At 43.8% G+C, this 15,672-nt stretch overlaps 1 protein-coding gene across 1 annotated transcript in view; it reads left to right on the forward strand.

Moving 5' to 3' along the window:
• Window positions 1–12,434, forward strand: part of EAF1 (ELL associated factor 1) — a 14,897-nt gene extending 2,463 nt beyond the window's left edge. The window contains exons 2-6 of the mRNA XM_032408734.1: window positions 353–447; window positions 2,315–2,451; window positions 4,295–4,485; window positions 6,160–6,396; window positions 9,161–12,434. Of these exons, the coding sequence (XP_032264625.1) occupies window positions 353–447; window positions 2,315–2,451; window positions 4,295–4,485; window positions 6,160–6,396; window positions 9,161–9,207 (707 nt within the window). The 3' untranslated portion in view covers window positions 9,208–12,434. The remainder of the gene's footprint in view (window positions 1–352; window positions 448–2,314; window positions 2,452–4,294; window positions 4,486–6,159; window positions 6,397–9,160) is intronic.
• Window positions 12,435–15,672: the final 3,238 nt, after the last annotated feature.

A 15,672-nucleotide genomic window follows, 5' to 3' on the forward strand; every position in this document is an offset into this window, starting at 1 on the left:
GTTTTCCACAATGAAATAATTTTTTTTTTTTAATTCTAAATTTGTATTTTCCATTTATCTGAAGTAACAAAAAAATTTAAATTTTTTTTTTTTAAAGATTTTATTTATTTGACAGAGAGAGACAACACAAGCAGGGGGAGTGGGAGAGGGAGAAGCAGGCTTCCTGCGGAGCAGAGAGCCCGATGCGGGGCTCGATCCCAGGACCCTGGGATCATGACCTGTGCCGAAGGCAGACGCTTAACGACTGAGCCACCCAGGCGCCCCCCCAAAATTTAAATTTTTAAATAAGAATGCCCAGGAGGCTTAGTATAAGTAACTTGGTGGATAAATGCTCTTTTGCTTTTCCCTTTAGATGACTTTAAGCCAGCATCTATAGATACTTCTTGTGAAGGAGAGCTTCAGGTTGGCAAAGGAGATGAAGTCACAATTACACTGCCACATATCCCTGTAAGTTTATGCACTGTGGAATCACAGTGAATCCTCATATTCTATTTATTGCCATTTGAATTTCCTACTATTTAAAAACCTCTAGATTTCTAAAGTTCCAGCGTAAGGGAAAAAGGAATTTTGGGGGTGGGGTAGGTTGGAATTCGTGCTTCCCAGGTGCTTGAGTAAAAATGATTCTTGGCCATTTTCCCCAAGCTCCCTTTTCTCCCATTTGCTACAAAATAGACAATGTTCCTATCTGGATACCTAGCCCCTCTTTTAGATCTGCATAGCTTTTTTTTTTTTTTTTTTCCCCCAAAGAGCAAAGCCCTAGATGCCATGTTGATTTATAGCAGCAACCGTTTAGGAGTGTGGCACAGGCAAGCCAGGAGTTAAGGGAGGCAGGAGCAGGATTAACATATTTCATACATCTGGCAAAAGGTGAAGTGTAGGCTGAAAGTTTCAAGAAAGAACCGGAGGATCAGAGCAGTCAGCTAATTTAGAGATGAGGAACCCAGTTAAAAGCTAAATTGAGATCCCTTGCAGAGAGATTTTTATGAAGCTTTGCCCAAGGCAACACTGTAATCCGAAAGCCTAAAGGATCAAACAAAGCACTCTTAATGAACGTGTGTCATTGCATGTCACAGTCCTGTGCTGGAACATAATAAGGTCTTGGTAACCAGTGATAGAATGAAAAGGCTCTGGACAAGAAGCTTCACGTTGAGGAACAATTACTTGTCTGCCAGTTCCAACTGCTATTTCATTACTTGTTGCCTTTGGCAGGTTACATCATCTCCCTTTGGATCTTCATTTGCCAAATGTAAAATGAAGGGGTTAGATAAATGGTCTCTAAGGTCCCTTCCAACTCTTAAGTTTTTACCCTATGAATAGGGAGTCAAAGAGCTAAGCAGTTTTTGATTCTATATAAGGGATTAAATCCTATACTTGTCAAATACTAATTTTTATTTTTTTATTTATGTCATATTAATTGAGTACCTACTGTGTGCTGGCCCATTACTAAGCACTGAGAATACAATCTTAAGCAACACAAGCATATTTCTTGCCCTTGGGGAGCTTATGGTCTGGAATTAAATAAATATAAAAAACAGCATTTATTTTAGAAAATCAGGGAAGGCTTTTCTAAGGAAGTGACCTTTGAGCAGATTTGAAGGTTGAGTAATTGAACAAGAAGGGACAGGATGTTGTAGGCAGAAGCCTTGGTAAAGCCCTGCAAGAAAGAGCTTGAGAATCTGAGAGAGGCCAGCCACCTTCTGCTCTGGATTCCGCAGAGGGCTGAGTGAGCAGAAGGGCCAGGTGTCTGGTTTAAAGATTTTATTCTTTTGTCTCAGAGCAACAGGGTAGCAGTTGAAGGGCTTAGGCAGATGAGTGGCATGATGTACTTACTCTGAGCCAAGCAGAATAATGAGCTGCCCTTAGAGAATGCTCTGTTGGTTGCTTGGCCTGAGGGGAAGCCCCAGACTCTGAAATTACAAGGAAATACCACGATCACTTACTGGTTTTACTCTCATAGTGAAAGTTCTACTCAGTATAATACTGAGTAATGGCTAATTATTTTTATCAGTTCACACCTTGCCATTACTTGTAACACAACTTGAGTCCTTAGAAAAAGGTACAGTAATTTTGCAAGTTTATATTACCTTTCTCGATTACTGAGAAGCAGTTGCACAGTTACAGATTCTTGCTATATTATTATTTCCCCTTCCTTTTTGCCTAGGAAGCCAGAGGAATTAAAATAGAAATCAGTTTATTCTGATCTATTTGAGTAGCTCTGATAAAAGATTTGATGAGATAGTTATTTGTAAGTTCAGTTTTGACATTCATAACTGGTGTGTCTAGTTTGATTGTCCTCTACTTTCGTGGAATTTAGGGATCTACACCACCAATGACTGTGTTCAAGGGGAACAAACGGCCTTATCAGAAAGACTGTGTACTTATCATTAATCATGACACTGGTGAATATGTGCTGGAGAAACTCAGTAGCAGCATTCAGGTCAAGAAAACAAGGTATGTGAATAAGCAGATGCAGATTGATACAGGGTTTCTATATCTTTGCGTTATCTATCTGTTTACTTTATAAGGAGGTGAGCATCTGGGTACTCAGTGTCCTATCGGTAATCTCAACAGCTCTACCTCTGTCTTCTTGACAAGTCAGTAAAATACCGCTTCCTCAAATGCAATAAAAAGAAATAATGCTTTTAAGACCTGAAACATGGAAGCCACTGGGGAAGAGGATGTACTTTACAATTAAATCCATTTTATTAATCTCATGATTGTTGATACAATACCACCTAACAGGATAAGATTTAAACTCGTAGGCTTGTAATTATGAAAGAATCATTGAGTGATATATATTCTTTATTAGATTGAAAACATTAATTTTTCACAAGATGCATTTGAGGTTATTTATAATACCAAAATAAAGTTTTACCTGTTTTTTTTTAAATAATGAGCTCTTTTAATACTTAATTCAACAGGTATTACATGTCTAATATGAAGCCAATTAGATTTTAAAGTCAAAATTTATTCCATAAATAGAAGCAACCCAGTGGTTCTGTTTTTCACATTGTGATACAGCAATTATTGTAGTATAGTCATGAAATCTTAGAGTGTTATAGACTGATTGTTTTTCTGTTTATGTTTTCTCAAGCCATTTTTCTGTACTCAATCCACAAAAAATCAAAGTAGCTACTGTTTATTGGGTTATCATGTGCTGAACACTCTGCCAAATGCTTTCATGCATTATCCTACCTAACTTGATACATAACTTAGAAAGGTGCTATTGTTATCCTTTAAAAAAAAGCACACAGATGAAGAGACTGATTACTGGTGAGCTTGTGACTTCACTAGAGGCCAGCACCGCAGCTGAGCCCTACCCTGGGGGTGCGCTTCCAAGTTCCTGCTCCTCTCCCGCCTGGGGTATATTTGTGTTAATCACCACCCCGAACCAGTGCCACTGTTACCCCAACAACTGATGGTTGTGGGTGTGTCTCTCACCACTCAGTGTCATCTGTGGACTAGCAGCATTTTATCACTTGGATGCTTTTTTATTTTTTGATTTAATTTTATTTTTTTTAAAGATTTTCTGTATTAGCGAGAGAGAGCACAAGCAGGGGGAGGAGCAGAGGGAGAGAGAAGCAGACTCCCCGCTGGCCCTGCTCCATCCCAGGACCCTGAGCCACCCAGGTGCCCTTTGGATGCTTTTTTAAAGTGCAGAATTTCAGGACCTGCTAAGTCAGAATCTGCATTTTAATGAGCTCCTCAGGTGATTTGTGTGCACACCAAAGTTGGAAAGCCCAAAGTTTGTTGGGCTAGTCCATTTATAAAAGAAATTGTTAATGAATAGAATGTTCTCAGTTTGGGGCGGAATGCTTTGCTTGTCTGCCCGCAAGAGCTGGCTCATGACAAGATGAGCAAGCAGTAATAGAGCGTGCAAAAATTTGCAAACTAGCCAGCATTTCAAGAGCTGGTTTTACTTAGTAACTCATACACTTGTGACTATAACTTTATACTGTACACAGGTCAAATAAATAACGCTGTGGTCTACTAGTAAAAAGGGTTCTCATAATCGCACTGTGTCCTGCATACTGGTTTTACCTGCTTGCTCTAACACGTGAGCTCCATGAGCACAGCAAGTCTGTCTCGTTCATCTCTGCTGCAGAGTGCAGTACTGGAATGCAATAGGCACGTGTTGAGTGAGCAGCTCATGTGATAAAATTATAGACATCAGTATTTTGAAGTAGTCTTTAAAGAGCACAGGGTTGTGCAGAGACCTGTGGGTACTTGGTCCCCTGAACAGATGTGGGAGCTCTTTTTGCCCCTCCAACTTAATGTCCACATCTCATTTCAGAGCCGAGGGGAGCAGTAAAATCCAAGCTCGAATGGAACAGCAAGCCCCTCGTCCCCCACAGCCGTCACAGCCACCACCTCCTCCGCCACCTCTGCCATTCCGAGCTCCAACAAAGCCTCCAGTTGGACCCAAAACTTCTCCCTTGAAAGATAACCCCTCACCTGAACCCCAGCTGGATGACATCAAAAGAGGTAGGCAGCATTTTCTGGAACACGATAGCAGCTTGGAGTGGGACGTTGGTGTTTTTGTGGCGATCACATGACGGCACAGGCATTTTCTGCTGTTGAAAAACATTTCTGCAGAGTTCACCATTCCAGAGGTGATGCGGGTGGGGGCCGTTGCCACGTGCCTCGTTGGACAAGGGGGACCCGGGAACAGTGACTGGAGTGGTGGCCATCTTTGCAGCTTTCTGCTTAGAGGCCCCGGATATTAAACAAGCATGACTGCCATCCAGAGGTCTATACGACACTCCTCTAAGGCTTTGGGAGAAGAGAATCCCAAGGTGTCGGGGTGAAAACCAGGTGTGTCAATGTTAGTATAGTATCTAGGTCAGAAGAACATCTAAAATACCAGGACCAATGCTTTGTACTAACACAAAGCGTGTGAACACGAGAGTGCCATGGGGACCTGGAAATGGACACGGCCTAGAAAGACGTAGAGGTCTGATCAGGCTCTCTCCAATGTAGACCCGAGGCCAGGATCACCTTGGCTTTCTCCCCGTACAGTGAGGGGGTGGTTTTAGTTGTCCAGACTCTTAAGAAGTTAGGAGGGTAATGTCGTATTTCAGATTTCTGAAGTTCTATGAAACAAAAGTAAATCTGTAACAGTGGTAGATAGGGAAAGATAAAGTGTTGTCCTTGGGAAGTTTGCCTTTTCTACCTTATAGAAGCGCTCTCTTTTAGTAAACAGAATCATTCTCTGCACGGTGCACATTTGTTAAGCCTCCTGTTTTTGTTTTCCTCATGGATATTAGAATGCTGTTTATTAAAGTCTTCACTTTAGTTGAACAGGAACTGGACCACGAGTGGTTAGTTATTGCCAGTTATGCTTAAAGGAACCATACTTGTTTAAAACCGCGTGGTATGTTTGGACAGGAAAATCTGGCATCTTAATGTATCCTCTGATGTATCCTTAATGTACTCAGTGACTTGGAAAGGTTAGGAAGACATGTTTTTCCTTCCCTGCCGTTCATCTGTAGAAAATGTAGTACCTGACGGGCATGGCTGTCGGTGAGCTATAGAAAGAGGGCAGAGGAAGAATGTCGTTTCCCCATTTTCCTTCAGTTACCATGGTTCCCCCTGCCTGCCTCAGTTTCTCTGTGGGACAGGAAAGCTGAAAAGGACTCGGAGGCCGCCTGCTCTGACCTTTCATTTTTTCCGTGTCTTGGAAAATTCATCGACTCCCACGTGGGTCTCACTGCTGGTTAGATAGAGGTGGATCGAAAACAAGCATCCAGATCTTCCAGTGCCTAATCAAATATTTTTCAGCCCCTTAGCATAATATTTCTCTTATTTGGTGTTTAATCCCATAATTCACAATCTTTTTTCTTTTCTTTTCTTTTTTTTTTAAAGTAGATAAGGCAAATAGACTTGATTCATTTCTTATACAGAACAGCCATTATCTGAAACTGTTTTCCGTTTGGTTATTTGAAGTTAATGTTTCCATTGTCTCTCTGAAGACAGAGTTTGATTTTGTTGGTTTTGGTTTTAGTCATTTTGTTTGTACGTTTTTAAGGAATTAAGAAGCAGGAGTTTAAGTTATTCCTCGTTGCTGTTGGTCTTGCCACTTCACTGTTGACAGCAGTTGCAGCGTGTGGCCCTGAGAGGGGCCGCTGTGCTCACCCCCGTCATGTCATTTTGTCCCAGAGCTGCGAGCCGAAGTTGACATTATTGAACAGATGAGCAGCAGCAGCGGGAGCAGTTCGTCAGAGTCGGAGAGCTCGTCGGGGAGCGACGAGGACAGCTCCAGCAGCGGTGCCGAGGACCACGGCCCGGCGTCCCCCCCCCCGCAGCCCGCACACCAGCAGCCCTACAGCAGCAGGCCGGCCGCTGCCAATGGGACCGGCCGGCCCCAGGGCAGCAGCCAGCTCATGAACACGCTCAGTAAGTGTGCTCTCCCTTTCTGGCTCAGACGGGGGTGGCGTGTCGGGCCAGAGATGGGGCTTCTGCTTACCTCACACCAGAAGATATTTAAGGCGTAAGAAAGGATCCCGACCAAGAAAATTTGGAGCAGAAAGGAGTAAGTTACCAAAGAGTAAAAAAAGGGAAGTACAAAACCAAAAAGTCTGTTCTTTCTCTTTTTTTGCCCAGTGGCACAAATTAGGTTTTGTGAATTCTGAAAAATGCTGAAACACGAACAGCTCGGCTCTTTATTTTTTGCATTTAGCAGGCTTTAGGGATGCTGCCTGCCACCATTCTGCCCCCTGCCTCCGGGTCTTTTTACAGGTCCCAAGAACCCAGTTCTCCGGACTGTGGTGACCCACAGCCCGCAGACTTGGGAACCTGAGCCATTAGGATATATTTGGAAACCAACTAGCCTTTGGCAGGAGGGAGAGAAAGGGGCATTGCAGTGTCTGGGTGGCTCTCAATGCAGTTGATACTAAAGTAAAACAGAAGAAAACAAGGGCAAAGACAAACTCCTTTGTATTGGACGTGGGGAGAGTGCTGCTTCCCTATGCCCCTCTCTGTCCAGAGTCCTAACGAATGCTCTCAGAGAGCATGACTGCCTTTGAGGAGGCAATAGTGGGGACGCTAGCTTAGTTAACCCTACTGCTGTGGACCAGGCAAAGGTAAGTCTCAACGTCAGCACTACAGACATTGTGGGCCAGGTAAGTATTTGTTGGGCGGGGGGCAGTCGTATGTATTGTAGGATGGCTAAGAGCGTTCCTGGCCTCTACCCACTAGGTGCCCTTCTTCTTCCTTCTGCCCCAGTTGTATCAACCCAGAATATCTCAAGACATTTCCAGGTGTCCTCTGGGGGACAGAGCCACCCCCACTGGAGAAACACTACTCAAGGCCCCGCTCTTTTCCTTGAGTGAGTTCAACCCCGTTAGGATATCAGTTAAGGATCCTTTCGGCTATCCCGTTCTGTGGGCCTGCGTTCTAGGTATCAGGGTGTGCTGTGGTGCTCTTCTCAGGTGGCTAGGGAGAGTAAGTTTCACATTGGGAGTTTGGTGTTCACAGTGGAAAAGTACCAGACAGCTACTGTGGCTTTAAGTCCGTTCTTAATTTTGCCCAGTTAATGCTAAATTATTCTTTCCTTTTAGAAAGAGCAAAAAAATGGCACCATGGGTGTTACCTGCCTACCAGTGCCTTAAAATCCTTTTAGCTCTTTATGGCTCCAAGTCATCCTGTTCTGCAGCTCTTCAAATAGCAAGACCTTAACTGCATATCTCATAGACAGTAAAGCACTAGAGTTATTTAAACCAGGATTGTCAACTGGAACCAACATATAAACCCTAAAATCACAGTAAATAGCGCAAATTTGCTAACCCTGATATAAAAATACATAGTCATTATAAGATTGTTTTCCTGAATAGTAACCTAGATTATATTTTCTCTTCTCAAAAATAAATAAGTGGATCAATTTGAACCTGAATCAAATCAATTATATAAGCGATTTCAAAACTAGATTTTCACCTCCATTTACACTGACCTGTTAAATGCACAGCATCTTATTGTGTAAGAGATCATGCTCAGCTTAGCTGATTGGGAGTGACCAGCGGTTGCCATGCCCGTGTTGACTTCCTTAAGTTTAGAACATTAGTTGTCACATTCTTGGGTCTCAGAGCTCTTAACTCTAAAAATTATTGAGGACCCCAAAGAGCTTTTGTGTATGTGGCTTAGATCTATCAGTGTTTATCATATTAGAAATTAAAACTGAGAAATATTTAAAATATATTCAGTAATTCATTTAAAGTAACAGTAATAGCCATCACATGTTAACAAAAGTAACATTTTTATGAAGAACAAATTTTCCAATCAGAAAATATTTAGTAAGAAGAGTAACATATTTTTATAATTTTAGAATTCCCTTTAATGTCTAGCTTAGTAGAAAGCTGGATTCTACACCCACTTCTGCATTCAGTCTATTGCTGTTAAGTTGTTCAGGTTGATGTAGATGAAGAAAATCTGTCATCACACAGGCGTGGAGTAGAAAAGGAATTACCCTTCTGAAGGAGTCCCAGGGAACCCAGGGTCCTCAGAACAAACTTTGAGAAGAGCTGGCCCAGGGATTAGCAATGGGTCATGTTGTAGTTCACTTTTGTGGTATCAGCTGGGGTCCTGTTATTTTTATTATCATCTGAGACTGAAATGTTGAGTACATTTGTTCTTCACTCCTAAATTGAGCACACTAAACAAAAATCGGAGGCTTTACAAAAGCTCATTAGTTGAGTTGAGGTTTAAAGTAACATGAATATCCTGAACAGAGATGTCTCAGAGGGGATCCTGGATTAGCGTGTTCCTGGTATAAACAGTATTCGGCTTCCTTAACAGGGAGCCTAACTCCGTGTTATTTTAGCTTTTATAAAGCAATCTAATGTGGACAATTCTAGATGGTGAATGAGTTATTTATAAATGCTTTCTTGCTATTTATTAACACATTTAAAAGTTGTCTGGCCTGCTCCTCACCTGTTCTATCCCAGTGAGCAGCATTGCTGTGCTTTGCAGCTACCAAGAATAGCATTTCTTTAAAAATGTTGACCGCATCAGCTTTGTCACTGAGCCAAATTGATTTTCCTCCCTAATTAAGTGGAATTGGCTTGGTTTTACTGTAGTGTGATAACCAAGGCAGTCAAACAAAGAATTGTGGGGAAGTCCTTTTGAAGTTGTGCACTTTTGGTGTGATTATGTTTTCTTTTTATAGGAAATGACTTGCAGTTGAGTGAGTCTGGCAGTGACAGTGATGACTAGAGTCGGATCTTTCGAAATCAGCTTCTCGTGCACAGATGTGCTGCTGGACCAGGCTGCGCTCGCACGGAGCCCCATGCTGAGAGGGACACGCTGTGGATCAGTGACTGTGTAGGAGTTTGAGGCTCTGGAGATCTCAGACATTCAAGTCTTTAACTTAGTGGTGATGGGTGATTTTCTCGTGTAATTTTTGAACAATCTCATGTTGCAAAGTAGAACTATGGAAGAACTAACAGAATTATATTTCTATTTGGTTAACACTGTTCATAGATAACAGACCAATGTCCCCTGGTCTAGGTTACTCAAAGGCCATTATCTTTAGGGGGCCAGTGATTCCGTTTTAAACCTCAGCAGCCACCAGTTTGGCTAAGTGGTCTGCACCAGTGAAATGAAACCTGGTCTTTGAGGGGTAGGAGAGAGAGGGAAACCTCAAACTGCAGCATAGAAGTATGTTAAAACCACTTTACACTGTTGAGACAAAGTGGTAAGGAAATTTTGTCAGACCCAACCTGATAAGCCTGTGTAGGAACCGACTTTGAGAAAGAGTCCTAGAGCATCCGCCAGGTAGGACCCTGGAGCTCTGCTAGTTCAACCCCCTCATTTACAAATAAGGAAAGAGAAGCCCACGACTGGCTGATGGCCGGTCTCCTGCCCCCAGTCCAGGCTTTCCCTGCTGCTCGCTCCCTTGAATCTCATTTATTGGAACTGGAGATTCTTACACGTGACACTGATAGTTGTACATCGGAGCTTTTATTGGATTGCAAAAGACAAAAGTGTTGGGTACTTCTGACTCAAATTCTGATCCAAAAAGTCGCTAAATACATGAGGCTGGATGAGCAGGTCAGACCAGCAGCCACTGTGCTGACGCGTGAGATGCAGTCAGATGGGGGCTCTTAGTTCCGTAGATCCATGCTAAGCGTTCTTCATTCAGTGCATTTTAGTAGGGGGAGGTAGGAGTGGAAGAGAGGTGTAGTGAAGGAACCTTTCCGAACAAGAGAACCAGCAGCAGGTTTTCAAAAACCCAGAATCTAGATAGGAAGCAGTTCTGCAATATGAAATGAGCACATTCTTTGAGAAGGCATTTCTGTTCATGCTTTTCTACCACTGTTTGTGCCTGACTCCCAGACTGATTTGTATTTTTGATATACAACTAGAAGAAAGTCACAAGATTGCCTTTTTGCAGTGTGCAGTTTCCAAATGAATCTGTTACAGGGAAGTGGTCACTAGTAAATGTTCCATATTTACTGAATGTGTGATAAATTGTCCCGTGATTAGTATGGAGTAGCCCATTTCTGTAATTTGAATGAATACAGTTTGAAGGTCCTGAGAAATTTCCATTTACTTTGGTTCAGTGGGTATCGCAAACATTAAAATTGATTTTCCTTCCTTGGGTTCCTCCACTCAGAGATGGCCTCTGCATCCCCCGCTAGTGGATGGAAGCAGTGTGGACCTGGAAAGGAATGAGATGATTCACGGTGGGGGCTTCGGTGAGAGTCGCACCTTATCGAGCCACCTGTTTGATGCACACAGGGGCTCCGGTGAGCTGGAGATGGGGGCCCAGCGCCGTCATCCCGTGGCGCACTCACACCGCCCCACCTAGTGTAGGTGATAGGCTAACACACCAGTACTTTGTGCTGGGTGCTCCACCCATCGTGAGGTTTCAGTGCATTTAATGGCAGGTAGGAATTTATAATGAATTGATAATTGTTTTATAATTCCTTGGTAATGACAGCTCAGGGAAGGTGAAGGTCACGATTGGGAGACTTGACTTGTTACTGCACGTGGGACTTGTTTCACAGCTCTTAACTTGCTCAAGCTGGGGCAGGTTCCAGGAACTTGAACTAAAAATATCTACTTAAACTCCTCTCTCACTCTTTTTTTTGTTCTCCCAAAGTCTTGATTTAGACAGATAGAGCTGTGGCTTTTGGCATGTTGGGTCAGGGTGTTTGGCTCTGTAGGAGATGCTTGCGTGTGGCACTGGGTTTGGCGAGTCGAGCTCTCTGGGCTTCAGACCCTTTCCTCTGTCACCCGTCCTACCTGACACTGCACTGTTCTCCTCTAGCCCGTTTCCAGTTTGTTCTCTGCACAAAGCCCTCGGTGGTTCCCTCCCCTGGCCCTCCAGCTTTACCCACCAGAACAAGGAATCTTTTCTTTTCGGAAATCAAGAATTTGGCCTCACAGACTACTTCTCATGTGTAACCTTGTGCCAGCCTCACTGGACTTGTTCTTTGTGCCTCTGTGCCTTCTCAATACCCCCCCCCCCCCCCCGTCCCGCCAGGCCCCAGTCCTGACACTCCAGAGATGCCATCCTCGTGGCCTGTTCCTCTGCTCATTTCACCCCACTCAAGTGCTGTGTGGACGTACTGACCTTCCTCTTGCTTGAGCTCTGGTTGGTGTAAACTCCTTAAAAGCATGGACTGTCATTCTCATCTCTATTCCCTGGGGTGTTCACAGGAATAGACATTCAGATGCTTATAGCCTGGTGGGGAGGAGGCAGAGAAAACCGGCCAGTGGAGTACAGAGGGTAGACATTGGAGAAAACATTCCAAGCATTTGGGGACAGCTGGAAACGATCCATGCTGATTTTCATGGTTTTGAAGTCTCTAACTGAATTGTTAAAATTGCCTTTTCTTTGTCCTGTGTAACGTCTACCATTCTGTGGGTCATTAGGCAAGGTATAAAGACTTAAATCCTAGGTACCCAAGGAGCCATGGCAAGCCACAGTAAAGATGTGATTTTGGGGAAACTTAATACAAACTAGAGATTTGTGATGATGCCACTCATTAACTACTTTATTTCTATAGCAGAATCATTTTTTTTCTGTGTGTGGAATTAATATGTGTGTGCTTCAGTGGTGGGGAAACTTGAAAATTCCAAAATCCTTGCTGTCTTTATTGAGAGGCTGGTTAAGTAGGGTGTATGTATGGGGGTGTTTGTATGTGTGTGTGTGAGAGATGTATTTATTACATTATTTTGAAAGATAATAGTCTGTTATGTGGATGTATATTAGGTACAGCCAAATTGGATGTTTCCATTTGGCAAGGAAGGTAGGATTTCTGAAACTCAGGCCTTAACCAGTAGGTTGGAAGACAAGATCAATTGAAGCATTATGAAATGTGTTTTTGTTGCTTCTGTCCTATCTGTCTTGGATTCATTGTCTTATTCTTTAATGATTTTTAAAATCTTGTGCCTAAAAGTTTATTTTGCATAATTATGAAGTAGATGTGTATGTTTACATTTATGTAAAATATTTGCTGTGTAAAGTTTTTTTTGGTTTATTCTCTTAAAGATCACTATATTTAAGTAAAAAAAAAAAGGTCAGCAATACACTCCATGTCTTGGTGGATTTTATTTTCTTACTAGGAATCAATGAAAAATTGATTCTATTAAGAATCCTTTATACTTAAGCCTACTTTATCGAAATGGAATCCTTTTTAATTTGGTGTTTATGATCATTAGGATAAACACCTCAGTCTTGAAAGGTGTGAAGTTCAAAACTAAAGGTTGTCTTTAGCAAGCCAAATGGCACCTGAGGCCATTATTTGGTCTGGAAAGGCAGCTTAGCTTTGAATCTGAGAACCACACACGGGTTAAACTGAATGCGTAGACATAGCCTAGTCATTTTAGCTCACAGGTTCCTTCCACCCGCACTGCCATGCCACTCCTCCATCCGCACAGACATCACCGACTGGAAGTGATCCTTCCTCCTGCTTCCATTCTACATACAGCAGGGCCCACATCAGTCCTGTGGTCTTGGCTCCAGGTGGTCTATAAACTTCTAGGTGGGCAGCGACCCTTTTAATTCTCTAGTGTCTTTCACCAAATGGGTGTTCCATAGATTTGGATTGACTACAATTACACGTTAAGAGAACTAGGCTGGGGGCGCCTGGGTGGCTCAGTCAGTTAAGTGTCTGCCTTCGGCTCAGGTCATGATCCCGGGGTCCTGGGATCCTGCTCCGCAGGGAGCCTGCTTCTCCCTTTCCCTCTGCTGCTCCCCCTGCTTGTGCTCGCTCTCTCTCAAATAAATAAATAAAATCTTAAAAAAAAAGAGAGAAAGAACTAGGCTAGGAATCCTCTGCTGCTTATTCTGCAACTGGCTTCCGTTGCATCAGGTGGAAATAGGAGTCAGACTCGAACCAGGACTCTCTGGGGTAATGGCAGTGTACGTTTGTCACTTAAGGGACTTTGATCCTGAGTTAAGTGTTGTTGCCTCTACAATGGTAGGTGACAAAGCATCCCAGTATTCAGTGGCTTAAAATAAGCATTTATTTTGCTTACAAGTCTGGATTGATGATTTAGACTGGGAGTGCCTGGACAGTCTGGTCTTGACCAGGCTCCGTATGTCTGGCAGTTGACAGATTCAGCTGACCCACGATGGCCTTGGCCAATTCAGGTGGGCTCCATGTGACTTACCCTCTAGCAGCCTAGCGTAGGCATATTGTCATGGCAGAGGCAGAGGTGCCAGATTGAGAGAGAAAACACCGCTGCCTCTGTCACAATTGCTAACATGTCATTGGCCAAAGCAAGTCGCAGGGTCAGGTTCAGAATCAAGGGGTGGGCAAATACCGTGCCTTCCACCAGCTGATGGGAGGAGTTGCAAAGTACGTTGGAGAGGTGTGAGAATTAGGCGGTTATTGCAGTCAGTCTACTACCTCCACATACCCACGTCCCCACCACGGTTGAGAACCCTGGGCCATACGATCACTAAGTCGCCTCTCGGTCTGACTTTTCTCCTGGGCAGATAAATAAAAGTCTACGTAGGAGTTAAGGCCAATTTCTATTCATGGTTCCTGCAGAGGGCACCAAAGCCGAGCCAAGGCCCCTCTGGACTTCGCACTTTGCCCTGTTCAGAGTAGTTTGCTTCCTCATTAAGCTTTCCAACCTAAAGCACTATTTGTTACCTATTGCTAAGGAACAAACTACCCTAAAACTTAGTGGCTTAAAACAACAACCATTTTATCTCCTGGAATCTGTTGGTTAGGATTTAGGATAGAGCTTGGCTGGGCAGTTCTCCTTGGGGCTTCGATTGAGGTCGCTCAGTGTTACTTAGGTGGCAGATGGGCAGGACCGGAGAATCCAAACTGGCTTCACTCACACGTGTGGCACCATGGTGGGGATGGCTGGAAGCAGGTTCATTTGGGACTGTCAAGCAGAGCCTCTCTGACATGGCAGTCTCTAGGTAGTTGGTCTTCCTACATGATGGCTGCTTTCCCCTAGAATGAGTGTCCCAAGAAGCTGCTTGGCCGTAGATGACATAGCCTTGGACGTCACACAGCATCACATCCACAGTATTCTATTGGTCTGAACCATCAAAAGCCGACCTAGATTCAAGAGGAAGGGACTCCTACTTAATGGAAGAGTATAAAAAAAGCCACCTACCCAAAGTCCTCCTCTCCCCCAGTGTATTTGGTCTCAGATGAGACATTTCCCCAGAGTAGTGGCTCTTAAAATGTGGTCCCTGGGTCCAGCACCGTCAGGACCTTGTTAGAAATAGAAATTATCAAGTCCCACCCCGCTGAATCGTAAACTCCGAAGTGGGTCCCAGTAATCTCTTTTGACAAGCCTTCAGGTCATCCTTATAAACCCTAAAGCTTTAAACCTCTGCCCTAAGAAGACAGTCTCCTGTGATGGGCCTCAAGTGATGATCCACGACTAGGGACGACTGCCTTCAATTTCCCGTGCTAGGTGTTGGATGGAGAATAACCTGGAGTAGCACATGCAGTGGGGTGTGGTACTCCTTATGAGTCAGAACATCAAAACCCAAATTCCAGAAGAGGTATTGAGGGGGTGGAAGGATGGCAAGACCAAAATAATGACCAATTCTCTTGAGATACCAGCATCTTGGCAGCAGGATTTCGTTATTACATGGACCCCTATTTCTTTTTGTAAAGCTAGTGGGACAAAGGGGAACAGAGGGCAGGGGAAATAGCCCATTTTTCCTTTAGTGAGTTTGTTTCTTGTTGAGCTGTCTGACTCCAAAAGTCAACTGTCCGGGGCTGCAAAGAACTGAGGTGAACCCCCAGAGAGGAAGCCCCTCTGATAAAGGCAGTGTGAGTTCTCTTCCTCTGTTTCCCCCCGCCCCAGGGGCGGGGGAGGGAAGGAACTGGATGATGTGGGGTGGGGAGTCCTTAACCCATTACTCTTGTGTGATTTGCAGCCTCTCAGAGTGGTTACAAATGGAGATGGAAACCACACTCCTGGAGCCTCTGGGCCCATGGGTGGTAACTGTGGGTTGCTGAAGTATAACAGTCTCCTTGATGACTTGCCAAGATCCTTGATCTGTGAGCTCATTGTTACCACACAAATGCAAGATCTGAGTTTCATTGAAATTGGTTCACTCCACTACAGGGGAGGAAAGGAGAGGGGGACAACTCAAGTAAAGCAGTCACTGGAGCACGGTTGGCCCATTAATTATGAGGTTTGGAGATTTCTTGAGCAATTTGACCCATGTGTTCTCCAGGCCCATAT

Source organism: Phoca vitulina, unplaced genomic scaffold (genome assembly GCF_004348235.1).
Source record: "Phoca vitulina isolate PV1807 unplaced genomic scaffold, GSC_HSeal_1.0 scaffold10, whole genome shotgun sequence".
NCBI classification, from domain to species: domain Eukaryota; kingdom Metazoa; phylum Chordata; class Mammalia; order Carnivora; family Phocidae; genus Phoca; species Phoca vitulina.